Source organism: Tauraco erythrolophus, chromosome 2 (genome assembly GCF_009769465.1).
Source record: "Tauraco erythrolophus isolate bTauEry1 chromosome 2, bTauEry1.pri, whole genome shotgun sequence".
In the NCBI taxonomy this organism is placed as follows: Eukaryota; Metazoa; Chordata; class Aves; order Musophagiformes; family Musophagidae; genus Tauraco; species Tauraco erythrolophus.
Window position 1 is genome coordinate 2014193 of NC_141466.1, and position 17897 is coordinate 2032089.

General features: G+C 42.1%; 1 protein-coding gene across 1 annotated transcript in view; it reads left to right on the forward strand.

Annotated features, from left to right (window-relative positions):
* Window positions 1-12810: 12810 nt before the first annotated feature.
* Window positions 12811-17897, forward strand: part of TULP4 (TUB like protein 4) — a 133840-nt gene continuing 128753 nt past the window's right edge. The window contains 1 exon segment of the mRNA XM_086632009.1: window positions 12811-13203. Coding sequence (XP_086488135.1) covers window positions 12952-13203 — 252 coding nt within the window. The 5' untranslated portion in view covers window positions 12811-12951.

The window sequence follows — 17897 nt, forward strand, 5'->3', positions numbered from 1 at the left end:
ACCACTCGGTGGATAAGGAATTGGCTCAATGGCCGTACTCAGAGAGTAGTGGTCAACGGCTCGATGTCCATGTGGAGACCGGTCACGAGTGGCGTCCCTCAGGGGTCCGTGTTGGGCCCGGCCCTCTTCAACATCTTTGTCGGTGACGTGGACAGTGGCATGGAGTGCACCCTCAGCAAGTTCGCCGATGACACCAATCTGTGTGGTGCCGTCGGCACGCTGGAAGGGAGGGATGCCATCCAGAGGGACCTCGACAGGCTGGAGAGGTGGGCCCGTACCAACCTCATGAAGTTTAACCAGGCCAAGTGCAAGGTCCTACCTCTGGGTCATGGCAATCCCAGGCACAAATACAGACTGGGTGGTGAATGGATCGAGAGCAGCCCTGAGGAGAAGGACTTGGGAGTACTGGTGGACGAGAAGCTCAATATGAGCCGGCAATGTGCTCTTGCGGCCCAGAAGGCCAACCGCATCCTGGGCTGCATCAAGAGGAGCGTGGCCAGCAGGTCAAGGGAGGTGATTCTCCCCCTCTACTCTGCCCTCGTGAGACCTCACTTGGAGTATTGCGTCCAGTTCTGGAGTCCCCAACATAAGAAGGACATGGACCGGTTGGAGAGGGTCCAGAGGAGGGCCACGAAGATGATAAGAGGGCTGGAGCACCTTTCCTATGAGGACAGGCTGAAAGAGTTGGGGCTGTTCAGCCTGGAGAAGAGGAGGCTCCGGGGTGACCTTATAGCGGTCTTCCAGTACCTCAAGGGGGCCTACAAGAAAGATGGGGAGAGGCTGTTCAGGAGGGCCAGTTGTGATAGGACAAGGGATAATGGTTTTAAAATAGAGGGAGGTAGATTCAGGTTGGATATTAGGAAAAAATTTTTTACCATGAGAGTTGTAGAACACTGGAACAGGTTGCCCAGAGAGGTGGTGGATGCTCCATCCCTGGAGACGTTCAAGGCCCGGTTGGATGAGGCCCTGAGCAACCTGATCTAGTTGGAGATATCCCTGTTCCTTGCAGGGGGGTTGGACTAGATGACCTTTGAAGGTCCCTTCCAGCCCTAACGATTCTATGATTCTATGATTTTCCATAAGTTTGTAGAGATTATAGTTAGAAGCATGCTCTATCTGGTAGTTGTACAGAGTTAAATGAATTACACGAAGTCTGGCTATCTTGGGATGTTATGATGTTAGATAGATCTATCAATACAATTTAAAATTAATAAGTTTTATGTTAAAAATAACAGCTTTCAAAGGCTTTTTCTTTGCAGATTGTTAAAGCTGAATGGGAAGAATTGGCATGTCAACTAAATTTTTGGTCAATTACAGAAATGAATTTTATAAACAAAATTTGAGTAGTTTCTTTTTTACATTGACAACATTAAAGTGAAATGTTCAGAATTCTTACTTAAAATAACTCATATTGCGCTTTGAATATACTTTTCCAGAGTTTCTGAAAATCTGTTAATTCATTTTCATCCGTGATAATTTTAACGTGTATTTTTGTCTCATATTTCATAGAATCATAGAATCATAGAATGGTTAGGGCTGGAAGGGACCTTCAAAGGTCATCTAGTCCAACCCCCCTGCAAGGAACAGGGATATCTCCAACTAGATCAGGTTGCTCAGGGCCTCATCCAACCGGGCCTTGAACGTCTCCAGGGATGGAGCATCCACCACCTCTCTGGGCAACCTGTTCCAGTGTTCTACAACTCTCATGGTAAAAAATTTTTTCCTAATATCCAACCTGAATCTACCTCCCTCTATTTTAAAACCATTACCCCTTGTCCTATCACAACAGGCCCTCCTGAACAGCCTCTCCCCATCTTTCTTGTAGGCCCCCTTGAGGTACTGGAAGACCGCTATAAGGTCACCCCGGAGCCTCCTCTTCTCCAGGCTGAACAGCCCCAACTCTTTCAGCCTGTCCTCATAGGAAAGGTGCTCCAGCCCTCTTATCATCTTCGTGGCCCTCCTCTGGACCCTCTCCAACTGGTCCATGTCCTTCTTATGTTGGGGACTCCAGAACTGGACGCAATACTCCAAGTGAGGTCTCACGAGGGCAGAGTAGAGGGGGAAAAAAAGAAAATAGAAGACACAGTCCTTGATAGCTGTCCTTTCGCTGAATACTTTGGAAATCAGCGATTTTTACCTATTATGGACTTCTTACTAGAAAACTTGTAGTGTTGCACTGTTGTGCAAGAATGGTAGAGCTCATTGTGACTGCAGCGTAGTGCTGTTTCTTATCCCCACTTGAGTATTTTACGTTTTATGAACCTAAGTCTTTTGTATGTCTAGCAGGAGCATCTGGCCAGGATGAAGAGAGAATCATAGTTGTGAAAACCTCTACAAAGTGAAAATAATTAGACACAAGACTGCTGTGCTAATTTGCCTCGGTGCAGATCTGCCTTCCTGGCTTCAGCTGACCCACCAGAGTATGACTGTGCGTGGAGGATGGATGCCTCCTTGCTGGCCTCCTCGCCTCTGCCTGCAGAGGTGACGAGTCTACACTTGGCATGTTAATGCAGACAGAGCAGCTCAAAAACATCATTGTCAGGTTGCCCGGAAAAGCTGTGGCTGCCCCATCCCTGGAAGTGTTCAAGGCCAGGTTGGATGAGGCTTTGGGCAACCTGGTGTAGTGGAGGGTGTCCCTGCGCATGGCAGGGGGGTTGGAACTGGATGATCTTTGAGGTCCCTTCCAACCCAAACCATTCTGTGATTCTATGATCATTGGCTAATCTCGTGCCCTCTGAGTCTTGCTAGTGAAACAGCTCCCTTCTGTCCAGAAGTCTTTGCTGCAAGATTTTGTTTAAAGCTCTCAGCTCTTACGAAGGCCTCTTCGGTCACTGTCACTTGTCAAGGTTGCTCTGAGACAACTGCTCTTTGAGTCTGTCTGTCTTCATGATATTATATTCTTCAAAGACATAGACCTTGGCACAACCCTGTAGAACCTCGAGATGAAAACGTGGAACTTGAAGCAAAAGGGGACAGGTACAGGGAGGAGATGAAGCTGTTCCTTAGCTTTGCACCTCTCTTATTTGAGGGCAGGAGTGTCCTTCTCCATTGCTCAGAGGTCTGGATGGTTGCAAGGTGGGTGCAAGTCCTCCGACACAGGCCAAAATCTGCAGTTACGTATTTGAGGGACAGGCAGGACTAGAGTTAAGTTCTTGATCCCGAAGCCAAAGATCGAGAAACTCGAGTTTTTCGGAAACTGCAGCTCATGTCTTTTTTGTCTGAGTAAATATCCGACTCATTGGAGGTCTCCAGTGTGAGAAGTGCCTTGCCTCACAGCTCTGGCTGAGCAGCCCGTGGGGAGCAGACACCTGCGTGGTGGGAAGCTTGTGGCCACAAACCACTTGGCAGCTGCGAGGCAGCTTGCGGGTGGCACCAGGAGCTCCATCCCCGTGGGCCGACGCAGCATCCTTCCCTACGGCAACGCGCCCCGCGCAAGCTGCTCCGCAGACGTTACCACAATTCCGACTGACATACGTCTTGCTGTCCAACAGAAATAATTCTTGTTCATGAGGCTCTTTTGAACTTCAAAAAATGGTGTCTTCTGTTATTTGCTGCTGTCATGTCTCCTTTTTTTAATTTTCGTTTTTGTTTCCAGTGTTGCAGTGTGTGTGTCACATGCAGAGGGGTACTGGGATTTTGGGGAAGGATATCAAAACTTCAATGTATGTTCATAAGAAAGTATTCAAAGAACTTATGGGCGGATCTTGAAGATAATTAGGAACTAGCTGCAACTGCTGCGGGCTCGAGGGATGTTTGCAGGCTGCAGAACGTTCCTATGGGAAAGAACTTGCTCTGTAATTACAGGCAAGGTCAGTGCAGTCAGTTCCGTGGAAAAGAGATGGTAAGAACTGGGGCTCCCTCCCTTGAAGATCTCTGAATGTCATTAGTGAGACACAGTCGTTACCACTTTTTAAGGAAATGTCCCCTGAAGTATACATGATGTAGGTGTTCCCTGTGCTGCAAGGATTGCAGCCCTTTCTGGAAGTGTTCAAGGCCAGGTTGGATGAGGCTTTGGGCAACCTGGTGTAGTGGAGGGTGTCCCTGCCCATGGCAGGGGGATTGGAACTGGATGATCTTTGAGGTCCCTTCCAACCCAAACCATTCTGTGATTCTTGAGAGAGAAGATTCGCACTTGTAAATGAAGGAGATTTCTTGGTCATGCTTCACATTTCTTTTAATCTCTAAAGATTTTGAATGCGTGTTTCAGTGGTGTAAATCTCCAGTTTGTTTAAAATGCTAATATGTATTATTTGTACATTTTTCTTTTCTGAAACAGATCTTTCAACATCTGCCTGAAGTATTTCAGCCCACTTCAGTTTGTTTGAAAATGAGGCGTGTTTTCATGGCTGATAGGTAGCCTTGGCTCTAGGACATTGTGGTGGCCATCTTAAATTCATCCTCAAGAGCCCACCTTTGCTTCCCTCCCTTCTGAGGGCACACCCTTGAATTCAGAAACACTCTGCACCCAAATTTTGTCATCGAAAGCCTTCAAGAGGCAATCCTAGTTGGAGGTCCTCCTCCCCTCTGTTTCTGCCGTGGGCTGTACAGCTCCGCTTTCATTTTGCCCCTGCAGCGGAATATCAGGCTGTGCTGGGACTGTGTCAGGGATGGGTTCAGCTTAAAACAAAAAAGAAAAGGCTTTTGAGCACAGTTTGAACTGGTTGAAGTCTAGGCTGCTGTGGTGCCATTCCTCCCACCCCGTTTCTTACATGGACAATACATTGAGTTCACTAAGGGAAGCTCCCTTAAAACCAGTTGCCGTGTCTGGAGGGGGAATTTTTTGCAGGATCAGGTTTTGAGCTGCACAACTGGAAGAGTGCCGGCGCTTGCGTTAGGAGAGGCTGGAGAGGTAGGACTTGTCACAAGGGATGCTGAGAGCGCGACTGAATACAGAAAACCAGATTTATGTTGGTTGAGCTATTGCGAATCTTCATTTCTGAAATTTTTAATTGGATCATTTCTTCCACCCAGTTCAGAGTGTAGCACCTTGAGTGATAATCCTGGCTTAAGTGAGGGGCATGGTGTGCCGTGCTGGGGGATGCAAAAGAAGTGATCAGAGCTGCAAGAGCAGAAATATCTCCCATTTGTCTTGCAGCTGAACACTTTGTGTTGTAAAGTCTAGCCTGGAATTATTTTTCTGATTTGCCTCACTGCCATATAAGCGTAACAGATCTGGCATTATTTGGCCAGTAACTGATGAAGTTCTTTCACAAGTGGATGTAATATTTATTTACCTACAGTATACAGTTGCTAACAAAAGTGTTTAAAAAAACCAAAAAACAAACCACACCTAAGTTAGATATTTTCTTGCGTGTTTTAATAGGCTCAAATATCCTGCATTTTGGGGCTGAGTCTGTTCTCCAGTGCTTTTATCTTTTCTAACTTCTTTTTCCCTGTGAACAGCATAACTGTTTGCCTTACTTCCTCCATAGGCAGCGTTTCTAACAATTTACTGTATTTCATCTTTTGGAGAATGTGTATAAATTTGGCAGCTCACAATTAATACCTTCTAACAGGTTACTTAAGTACCTTTAGTGTTTTTCTTGAAAATACTTTTCCTGAAGGCATTTTAATATTTGATTATTGCTTGTTCTTCCTAACTGTATTTCTTAATTTAACTCCCATTTAATCTGATGGTGTAGCAATGGAGTATATATAATAGTTCGAGAAATAGTACAAATATTTCCTGCATTTTTCATATAAGATGGCTATACATGAGAAAAGATCTTGCACTTTAAAAAATGCATACCACATACATACAGTCGTTCTCCTTTATTACAAGAACCCAGGAGGGTCATTCAGCACATCAGAAATGCAAATCAGCCACTACTATTTTTTATTTTCACTTCTCTGAGAGTGAAGTTGATGGAGGAGATGGTTGTGTAAGTTTGTTGGAGTATTGCATTGAAAGAAATGTTGTCAGTGTTCACGATGAATGTCTGCTGAACAGCCACTCATACAAGTTTCACTTCTCTCCATGTGCCCACAAACACATTTTCTGTCAATTTTATTTGCTTAACAATATATAGGTGCATATAACTGACCTTACAGAGTGTGTTAATGAGCTGGCAGTTGTTATCACAGTGCCCAGCGTTGCACCTTTGCTACGTGTCTGTTCCTGTGCAGCTACGCTGGGGTTACTCATCTCTTCACAACTCTGAGTAGCATGACTGACCATCTTGCCCAGGCCATGCAGCTGTCCCCAAGTAGGGGAAGAGCTTCTAGAATTACCCAAGGACAAAAGTTGTGGAGAGAAAACCATTTAAGGACAAACAGAACCAGAATAAGGCATCTTCTAACTTTTTTCCCCTCTCCGCTCTTCATTTTTCCAGGGGCAAAGAACATTTTTACAACCACTAGTTAGCTTATTGGTACTTGTTTAGCATCACGTCCTCCAAATTAATTTTGTATTGTCATAGAATCATAGAATGGTTAGGGCTGGAAGGGACCTTCAAAGGTCATCTAGTCCAACCCCCCTGCAAGGAACAGGGATGTCTCCAACTAGATCAGGTTGCTCAGGGCCTCGTCCAACCTGGCCTTGAACGTCTCCAGGGATGGAGCATCCACCACCTCTCTGGGCAACCTGTTCCAGTGTTCTACAACTCTCATGGTAAAAAATTTTTTCCTAATATCCCATCTGAATCTACCTCCCTCTATTTTAAAACCATTGCCCCTATGTCCTATTGTTTCGTGTAAAACGAAAGAAAGGTGTTAACCTCAATGACTTTTACCACGATGGAAGGTGAAAGAAAGCAAAGATAATTAGATGAGTGAAAGAGGAAGAAAATCAGTCCTTATTCAGGTCAAAATTACATTTTCTCCCTGTGGAATTGGCCCTTTTTTAATGGGAAAAAAAATCCTTTTACCTCCAAACCAGTTATCTTTTCTTGTATGTACTCCAGCCTTTTAGGAATTGAGTAGTTAATTTTGTTAAATTGTTTTTTTTTCCTTTTGGATAGGATTATTTAATCGTTTATGTTATAAGTTGGACTAAATAACAAAAATGTCTGATCTTGCCAGCTCTGTAGTATTTAGCCTCTAATACAGTGACTGTATTACAGAATGTGTGAATTTTGTAGTATAGTGTTCAGCAGTAACCTCAAAGGTTGTTCCCACAGTTGCCATTTGATGGCTGGTGGGATCGTCTGCCATCAGTTTGTGCAGAACCAGTCGTGGTTTGATCCTTCAGAAAAAAATGCAAGTTTGTGGTCTTACTTCTTTTGAAAGTATCTTGCTGTCTTCGTGGATACTGGTGTATGTTTTTACCTTCTTAGACTGTAAAGGGAGGGAAAACTGCAGTTTCCGTTGACCTCATCCAAATCTGGCAGGAAGGAAGTCTGGTTAGGCTGAAAAATCCTGAAATCTGGTAGCCTGACTTTTCAAAGACTCTGTAGGATACATTTCTTTCCATAAAATGTTTGGGCAGTCAGAATCTTCAAAATGCAGGCTGAGAGTCCTTTTTTGTTTTGTTCTGTTTTGTTTTGTTGTTTTGTTTTTTTTTTTTATATAATAATTTAGAAATTGCGTGTACTCTCCTGAATTTTCCTTCTCTGCTTTCCATCCCCTCCCAATATCCTTTATTGTCACCTTCAGATACTCTGCTCTGGAGTCTTGAAGAATGAGGGTTTGAATGAATCTAAAATGCTGAAGAGCTTCCTGCAGCATTGGGACACTTGGCTGCGCGTGGCTGTTTGCTGTCAACAAGAGACACTTCAATGAAAGATGCATGAGAACAAGCAAATATTGTTCTTGTTGTCCAACTGCAGCTTAACACTTACACTGTGTGTAAGTTAATGGAAAGGGTTAGGAGATAAAAATGATGAGTTAAATATTGACACTAAAATAGGAGAGTCACTGTTAATAAGCTCATTTTTTTTTTTAAATTAATGTCTAAGTTTATTTCTGTAATGTGGAAACATGAACTTGCTGCTGATTTTGCATTCGAGAAGAGCTATGCTTTCGGAGCAAAATCATATAAAATACTTGTGGGTCCTTCTTTCCTGTGTCACAGGTCTAATATGTTTTCATCTCGTTAGATAACTGTACTTAAGAAACATTTTACATCCCTGGACTTAGACTTAAAACAGTATTAGAGGGTGAGTTCAGGTAGCTTCTCCCTTTGTTAAAGGGAAAATCCAGAGCAAAGATATTTTCAGCTACCCTTTAAGTGAGAGTAAAAGTAGGTGACTCCACTTTGTTGATATTCAGTGTCCTGGTAGTTGTAGAAATAATTTACCAGCAAAATTAAATGTTTTTTTCAGAACCCTAGTGTTTCATGGTGGGGAACAAGAAGGCAAAAAGCTTGGTTTAAACATGTGAAAAGGAGTAGGACTGCTGTAATGGTAGAAGGGAGGTGTGTCTAAATTAGTTACTGGTTTTCCTGAGGGAAGGCTAGCATCTGAGTCTCTTAATTGGGTTATTTCTTAGGAAGTACTGAGCGGGTGGAAATGAAGGAGAGGAGAATGGAAAGAATTAAATCTTGATATATAATATAAGTAATCTTAATTTAGCCTGTCTTTTGAGTGTTTGACACTAGTCTTAAAAGTAATTTTTGTCTTGTCTACTGAATATAAGTGCAACATGAAGAAAGTGCTGACCCTCAGTGATTTAAAGGTAAAATATTCTCATAGAGTGTATTGTATTGAGAGAGGTATTTGAATAATAACAAGGACAGAAATTGCATACAGATTTTGTGCAAAGCCACTGTTTTTTTTAGTCTGTGTTTTAAATGTTTCAGACACTTTGTGTTTTCTCGGTAAACCAGATCTTTTTCTCTGTAGGATTAGTAAAGACTTGTATTGTAATACACAAGCTACTAATATGAAATGTCATCTCTTGACTGCGGATATTTGCTGGGAAGACCCTGATGGATATGGAAATAATAGCACTGATCCTTGACAGGATCAATTTTGCTTGTGGGATAAGTGCAGAAATTCTTCTTCAAACCGTTGTGTTCTGAAAGTTTTTCTGAAATTTCCTTTATATGAACTTTCTTTGTACTGTAATTGAGAAGCACCATAAATCTGGAAAGTCTAGGTGATGTTTCTCATACCTTCATCATGCTATGATGAAAAAAATTGGTAGCAACCATTATTTTTTCATCTTTGGTTAGTTGTAATGCTGAAAATTCCGGTAGTGACTCACCAAACCTCGTGGACAGTGTTCCTGGTAAGTGTGGTAGCCAGATAGTGTTGTAAACTACTTTATGGCCTTGTGTTTATATCTATAAATTTATTTTCTTATCTTTTCCTCTTTTTAAAAAATTCTTATTGGTACATCTATGCTAGACTGAAAAAAGTGCTTAATTACTCGAAATGTGATGTTAGTACAGAGCCATCCATTTTTACAGCTCCGATGAATGTCATGAATGCAATTTTTAATTTAAATGAAAGCTCTCTTTAGCAGTAACCGTATAGAAGCAATAACTGTGCATATGTGTGCACTTCATATACAACTTCTGGAATATCCTCAACAGCCTTTTGCTTGGTCTCTTCCACTCTATTTACATTCTTTTGTATGTAACTGAATTTGGGTAATTTTTTCCCCCTTTTTCAAATGGAGACTTATGCAGGATTTGATTAGTCTGTAAAATTCATCTGTGTTGATTTGAACATCTGAGCTTTAGTTTTGGAGTACCTTAGATCTCTTTAAAGCAGCAATCTGAGCCCTGGATGAATCTCTTCAGTCTCCTTTGAGACTGATGAGTTTAGCACTGTATGTTCATGGTTTGTAGCATCTTTCGTTGAGGAAAGTTTGAGAGTGCTGGGACTGTTCAGCCTGGAGGAAAAAAGACTCAGGGAGATTTTTTCAGTGTGTATAAACACTTGTTGGGAGGGTGACTGTCAGGAGAATGGAGCCAGGCTCTTCTCAGTGGCATCCAATGACAGGACAAGGGGAAATGGATATAAGCTGGAACACAGGAGGTTCCACTTAAACATGAGGAAGAACTTCTTCCCAGTAAGGGTACCAGAACACTGGAACAGGCTGCCCAGAGAGGTTGTGGAGTCTTCTTCTCTGGAGGTGTTCCAAACCCGCCTGGACACGTTCTTGTGTGATCTGATCTAGGTTGTCCTGCTCTGGCAGGGGGATTGGACTAGATGCTCCTTTGAGGTCCCTTCCAATCCCTGACGTTCTGGGATTCTGTGATGCTGTGAATGAAGATGAGGGAGTCAGCCTCTGTACGGTGGTGCCCAGTGACAGGATCAGAGGCAGTAGGCACAAACTGAAACACAGGAGGTTCCCTCTGAACGTCAGAAAACTCTTCTTTACTGTGAGGATGACTGAGCACTGGCACAGAGAGGTGCCAACCCTAGAGAGGTTGTAGAGTCTCCATCCTTGGAGATACTCAAAAGCTGCCTGGATACAGTCCTGGGCAACTGGCTCTGGGTGACCCTGTTTCAGCAGCGTGGTCGGACCAGGTAACGTCCAGAGGTCCCTTCCAACCTTAGCCATTCTGTGGTTCTGGTTTTGTGCCTTGGAGTCTAACTCTGTGTCTGCTCGGTCACCGAGACCTCCGTTCCCTACCTTTTCTCTAAAGTTGTGGAATATCTGTTCAAGAGTTAGCCCCAGTGAACTGTGGCCAAAAGAAAGTTCCTCCCCTCTCTAATGTATCCTTTCTGGATACGTTTCTTTAGATATACATGTCAATTGTGAAAAGTTTTGGGAAGTTTGGCAGTCAAAAAGAAGATTTTGTAGTTCATGTTCGTGTTGGTATCAAATACAAATGTGTGTGTGTCTGACATGTATCTCTATATAATATTGATATTTTATAGGAGTACAGTATAAAATCCTTAATCATAATGCTTTGATTACTGTAACAATAGCCCTTTTATCTTCAAGTTGGTTTGTGACTTATTCACTTTCTTTTTCTTTTTTTTTGTATGTGTGTGTGCTTTGTCTTGCAGAATTGGAAGAATCCAGGGATTTCAAGCTTTGAGTGACAGGCGTCTGACAAGATTGCCACGGCCAAACTGAAAAGGCAGATGCAGCTCTGAGTACCAGATTGAGTGAGCTGGCGCGTGCGCTGCACGTACATGAAAACACACATGTTTTTGTCATCACGTAGACTTCCTCTCGCATATTCCTGAGAGCTTTGCAGTTGATGAAAATTAATTTGAGAACCAGATGGAGCACCTTTACAGCGCAGGAATCGGTAACCCATGGAAAGGCACCTGCCAGTGATGTTCAGTTTCCCACATGGTCTTCACGGGTGAAAAAAGTTTGCAAGAAGAGGAAGAAAAAACACACTCTGCACAGAAGAAGCCTAATAAATACCTCTACAATCTAAATCAATTGCTGTGAGGGAAACAGAAGGATACCAGAGGGTGGAGGAAACTGATTTTGTTGCTGCAGAGGAATAATGTGCCGTCTGTGGCACGTGTTGCTTTGGTCTGAATAGATGGTGAACGGACTCATAAATCGTGACCATATGTTGGGTAATGACGACTGGAAGTAAATAAAGTTGAGGAACTATGGGACAAGTCTGGGCACTGAACTGAGCAAACCTCGTCATCCTTCTTGAGTTAACCAGGTCATCAAACTTGCATATTCTTTCTCCTTCTCCTTTTTCCTCTTTTCACTTAGCGTGGTATAAATACTAATGAATTGAGCTCGTAAATGTTGTTGAAATAAAGCGATTGGAATACTTCATATGTTTCCTTCTTGTACAGCTGCAAATGTTGTGTCTGGAACTATGAATCTGTGCTGTAGACGAGCATCAAGAAGGAAAGATCCGATCAAACAAGCAAGGAAAATTCCTAGAGAAATAGTGAACCCAGGAAGTCAGTTTTTTAATGCTGCTTCTCTTTCTTTTTTAGATGATGATATTCTTTCCTTCCTTGAATTTTAGAAGATTTGGAAAGAGTGCTTACTTGATGTGCTTTAATTCTGGCATTTGTTTTTTACGGTAGATGAAAAGTCTGTGATTCCTTGTAGCAGAAAAAAGGGAAAAGTAAAGGAAAAACAGCTTGACGTTTTAGCCTGTTTCGGAGGAGAGAGAACTTCACGGTTCACCTGAGGCAAACTTATCTGCCTTGAAAGCTAAAAGCTTTAGAGCATTTTTGATTCTGCTATAAATGAAGAGGGGGTTTCTTTTTCATGCGTGTGTGGCAGCAAAAAGTGGGAAAGCAGGCAAGATAGCGTGATAAAGAGTTCAGGCTGTGTTGGGTCTCTGGTGGAAAAAACCTGCTGCAATGAAAATTGGATTGGCTTTGGATTGCAAAAACTTTTGAGTCCAACGAGCGGTGCAGTACCAAGAGGGATTTCCCAACTGGCCTGGCACACCAGTGCCTGCACGAGTTTGGGTCTGTTGTTTCGCACGGTTTGTGTGCCTTTTTTTCCCTTTATGCAATCTCTTTCAGCTTTAGCAGCAGAAATACATCAGATGGAAAAGATATGCCAGAGGGCAGCTTGGAAAAGAGGAATGTCATATATATACATATATATGTATGTGCGTGTGTTTAAATTTCTGCAACTGAACTTTTGAAGAAAATCTGACTGGAGGAAATCTTAAAAGCCTTAAGTTACTTGAAATCTACACATTTGCAACTCTTTGTCTCTGGAATTGCGTTACGCTAAACTGGAATCTCAGGCTGTATAAAGATTATATCAAGTTGAGCAAAAAGATGACTTAACCATTTCTTGAGCGCCTCTTATGAAGTAGCTGTTTCTCCAAAGGATAAGTGCACCCTCACTCTACAGACTCAAAAACAAAAATGAACCTGAATTTTTTTTTTAAGTGTTACTTTTTCTTAGCCAACTGCCATCATCTTTTATAGAGGAATTTTTCACTATGCATTTGGTGGATATTTATAAACACTGACCCCATCCTCCTCCCTTTCAATGATCTATCCCAGGTCAGTCTTATCAATAAACAAACAAAAAAAATTGATTTAAATTTTGTGCACTAGACATATTACTTTCTTATGTCAAAAAATAAATTATTTAAAAAGCATGTATGCAGCAGTGGAACATGGGCCTGTTCTTTGCAGCGATTCCAACATCCTCTGCCTCTCCTGGAAAGGGAGAGTCCCCAAAAGTGAGAAGGAGAAACCGGTGTGCAGGAGGCGGTACTATGAGGAAGGCTGGTTGGCAACAGGCAATGGCAGAGGAGTTGTAGGCGTCACTTTTACTTCCAGCCATTGCAGGAGGGACCGGAACACCCCTCAGAGAATCAACTTCAATTTGAGGGGCCACAACAGTGAGGTGAGTAAAATGTGTGTTACGTTTTGATGGGAATTCTAACAGTCTTTTTTTTTTTTTGGTAGCAGTTATGCTTGGAATTTGACAGGGTGGTTTGAAGGAGGCTCAGGACCAGTTCAGATGTGATTGGGATCTATCGGGGTCTTTCTAGTGAATTCAAGCGCATGAGGCTGATGGTGGAGAGGCTCTCTAAATGAGAGAGAATTTGGTTTTGGCTTGGCCTATTTTCTCCTTCATTCCACAGCACCTCCCAGTTTCCAGGCAAATCCAATGAATGCCTGTGAAGGGAGCTAAAAGTTGTGATGGTTGAGTGCTTTTACGCAGTATTAAAGTCTGGCTTGGAAAACTAATGGGAAAGCAGGAGAGTGGGAGAGGAGCTCAGTTGAAGTCTTCCAGTTTTTCAGAAGCTGTGAACTGGAATGGCCTGTGGCAGGGGATAGCTGTCATCTCTAGAGAAACTTTTTAATTTTCTTAGAAAAAGAGGCAAGTAGGACTTCTGAGAAAAACGTTAAGATGCCCTGCAGTAAAATACTGTAACTTCAGAGCGCAAGGCATTGTCCTGACTACAATGATGCAAAAACTTTTCTGAAAGGGATAAATCTGCTGGTAAAATCTGGTGTTTCAGCTGTGCTTACCATCTTCCTGGCACCTATCTTTCTCTGCATGATGCTTGATGGAAAGTGCAGGTGATGTCCAGTAGCATGCAGAGTGTCTTGGACAGGTGTGAGGACTCAGTTTTGTTTCTGCTTTTGAGTTAGGCTGCATTTGGATGTGCTCTTTGAAAAGAATGTGTCCAAATCTTTGCTCTTAGGTTAGTGGGTGGAATGACATGGTACGTACTGAAATTAAAATCAAAGATACAATGTGGTTTTCAATTTTCGATTGCAAGTTGCATTTTATTTTTGAAATGTGTGATACAATGATCGCTTTTCATTTCTCCATGTTTTCTTCTTTAACTTTTCCATGAACCTGGGCACCTGTTTTTCTCCTTTGGCATAGTATGTGTCTTGGAAACAGTGGAGGAAGGGTTGTCTATGGGAGTGCGGAGTCTTGTTGCAGAATGTGGAAATATGAGACTAGGTTTAAGTGGAGAAGATGCCCTTTGGTTTGGGCTAGTTTTGCTTTGTTTACTCAGCTGGCCATTAGATTCTCCTTCTGGGTCACTGCATCCCTTGCTGCGTGGATTGAGCTGTGCTGTTTGCGCATCCTTTTGTCTAATGGATTCTCAAATGAAAATGTTCTATTTAATTTTTTTTTTTTTTTTTCCCAGTGCTTAAAATGTGCTGAATTTGACTTGTCGTTAATAAAGAATTGTGTTTCTGTAACTAACAGTCTTGGTAGCAGAAAGTGTGTGAATGACCAGAATGGAGACCACCGATTTGTTTCTCTGTATGACACTACAAAACTGGGATGGTGGGGTCAAAGATGTGCCGTACCGAAGGAAGAAGAAAAGTGGCTTTAGTGCAGCTAGCTTTCTGTGATCAGTCTGTGGCTGGTCTCGGATTTTCCTGCTGGAATATTTTTTTGAGCATTGGCGTAGATGGAAGTTCATCCGTGCAAGGTGATTTGTTATACAGCACTCTTCACCAGGCTTACTGAATGTAATCCTTTTATAGGAGAATCCTCCTGACTTTCTTAGGAATGAAACTGTAATACAGGATTTGTTAGTTCTTAAAGGTATATAGTTAAATGGATAACAAGATTTTTTTTTTCATTAGAAAACACCTTTCTCTCTAAATCTATCTGTTGAAAGATTCTCTAAAAGAAAGAAAACATTGAACAGTACTGCTTATTGCTAATATTTGCATAAGAAATAGTAAATGTTTTATTTTCCCATTCTCGTGTTCAAAAGCAAGCCAAAAACAAGCTTATCTCCTCAGTATAGCACCTTATACAATGGAAAATGTTAATTCTGCAAGCATATCCTGGTGTATGTGCCTGATTAAAGCAACATGGTAGTTGTACAGAACGTGCCCAAAGGGATGCAAATTGATTTAAAACTTTTAAGAGCCTGTGTGTTTCACCAACCACTCCTAGGAGCGTATTGTATTGTCTTGTTCCCAGAAATGGTGATTTATTTTTCTCTGGGATAAAGCTAGGGGTGACAAGTCAAGTTTGTTGTTTTTCTAATGTACATTGGTGCTTCAGTAATAGTATGCATTCAATTATAAAGTGTGAAATGCTGTAATGAAGAGTGGAAGGGGTGGGAAAGGTGGGAATACAGAAGCTAAATGCTTTCCATTCGGAGTATAATTAGCAATATGCTGTGGGCAGAGCAGTGTGTTGTATTTCAGTTTTAGGGTGAAGATGTGGGAAAGGTGATGCGACAGTGCTGTGCTTTTGGCAAGAAGAACGTGAGACTATTTTTAAGTGGGTCATGAAGGTGGATGCTAGTGCTGTGGTTTTGCTATGTTTTTATAATTGCTGAAGAAATTCACTGAAACCTTCTTTTGGTACACAGCTCCTTTTTGACTGCAACAGCACGCCTGTAGCACATCAAAACAAATACCAATGAAGAATCCTCAGGCCTGAATTACTGACACACAGACTGCAGTGGTGCACTTGCCTGACTCATTGCATTGAAAAAGAATTGAGAATGAAATGCTTTGTAGTGTGAGCCACGCTTGTGTTTTTGCATTTGCTTCAAAGTTGGGTTTTAGCAGTTTGCAGCTAGGAAGGGGCTGCCATATTATTTCAATTAACAACCTCTTTTTTTTTTTTTTTTGTAGTTTCCGAGGAAAATTACAGGGATTAAAATAAGTATATTCCATTTATTCTGTGGCAAAAGGTGAAAATACTGCATTTTGTAATAGTGCGTTTTTTTGCTGTTTTTTGTGGGTTTTTTTTGTTGTTTTTTTTTTTACTTTGACATTGCATTTACAGTCTTGAATCTCATTTACATAAGACAGGCATTTACATAATTCACATTCAGTGAATTAAGTAACATGCAGAATACATTATTGAGTATGCACAGTGATTTTTACTGTAAACATAAATTGCTCATTTATTTACATTTGACATTATTTGAGTGTCCTAAGTGCATGACTGCAGCTGCAAAAACCACCCTGTTTTCTTTAGCACAGGATTTAGAAGTAGATAGGGACGTGAACATATCTTGGCTGGACTGTCAAATAAATTATTTTTAGTTACAGCTTTTCAAAGGAATGCTGTCCTTTAAAACTATTCGATAAATGTTGCTTTTTGTACTACATTAGTTCTGGAAGTCTCTGCACAGTTCTTGGCTTTGTTTTGGTTTAGAGCAGAAGGAGGTTACAAGTCGTTTTTCTTGTTTCAAAAAGCAAGCTATTCATTATTCTGTTCACCTTTTTCAGCTTGTACGTGAAAGTTCTGAGCAATTCTGGCAGAGCAGATTCTTTCCAGAAGTCTATTGCTTGCGTAGGAAATAAATTTTAAAAACCAAACAAATAAACCTTTTCAGTAGTGTTTCTTGGTTTGTAGTGTTACTGGCAAGAATATAGAAAAAATACAGAAAACAATTTTTTTAAAAAAAACCCGACTTTGTTTTAATTATGCCTGGCACTTGAACCTTGAATATGATTTTTATTATGACTCCTCGACAGAAAATAACAAGTCTGCATGTTAGTCTTGAGAGCATGGGTGCCTCGTATCCGTCATTGCCTGCAGACGTGGCCGGAGCAGGTGTTACTGGTGAACACTGGAGAAATGTTGAGGTTAAGCGATGCTGTAATGATGCCTCTTGGCTACAGAAGCCTTAGTGGTACAAAACATCTACTGATGTCAGCTGCAGTGGTACTGCAGATCGTCTGTCCTGCTCTTCTGTCACTGCACACAGCAGGCAGGACAAGGTTAGTGACAGAAATATTATCTTTTGGTTAAAGCAAGCTAGTATAATTGGAAAATTATACTATACATAGAGCACCTCTGCTCTGGAGACAGGCTGAGAGAGTTGGGGCTGTTCAGCCTGGAGAAGAGAAGGCTCCGGGGGGATCTTATTGCAGCCTTCCAGTACCTAAAGGGGCTACAGGAAAGCTGGAGAGGGGCTTTTTACAAGGGTGTGTAGTGACAGGACACGGGGCAATGGCTTTAAACTGAAAGAGGGCAGATTTAGATTGGATCTAAGGAAGAAATTCTTCCCTCTGAGGGTGGTGAGGCACTGGCACAGGTTGCTCAGAGAAGTTGTGGCTGCCCCATCCCTGGCAGTGTTCAAGGCCAGGTTGGATGAGGCTTTGGGCAACCTGGTGTAGTGGAGGGTGTCCCTGCCCATGGCAGGGGGTTTGGAACTGGATGATCTTTGAGGTCCCTTCCAACCCAAACCATTCTGTGATTCTATGAACCTGAGAGGAGTGGCTGATATGCCAGAAGGTTGTGCTGCCATCCAGAGGGACATAGACAGATTAGAGAAATGGTCTGACAGGAACCTCATGAAGTTCAACAAGAAATTTAAAATCCTGCGCCTAAGGAGGAAGAATCCATGCACCAGTATATGCTAGGGACCACCCTGCTGGAAAGCATCTTTGCAGAAAAGGACCTGGGGATCCTGGTGGATGCCAAGTTGAACATGAGTGAGCAATGAGCCTTTGCAGCAAAGATGACAAATGGTGTCCTGAACTGCACTTGGAGAAGTATTGCCAGCAGGTTGAGGGAGGTTGTCCTTCCCCTCTGCGCAGCACTGGTAAGGCCACACCTGGAGGACTGTGTCCAATTCTGGGGGGGCT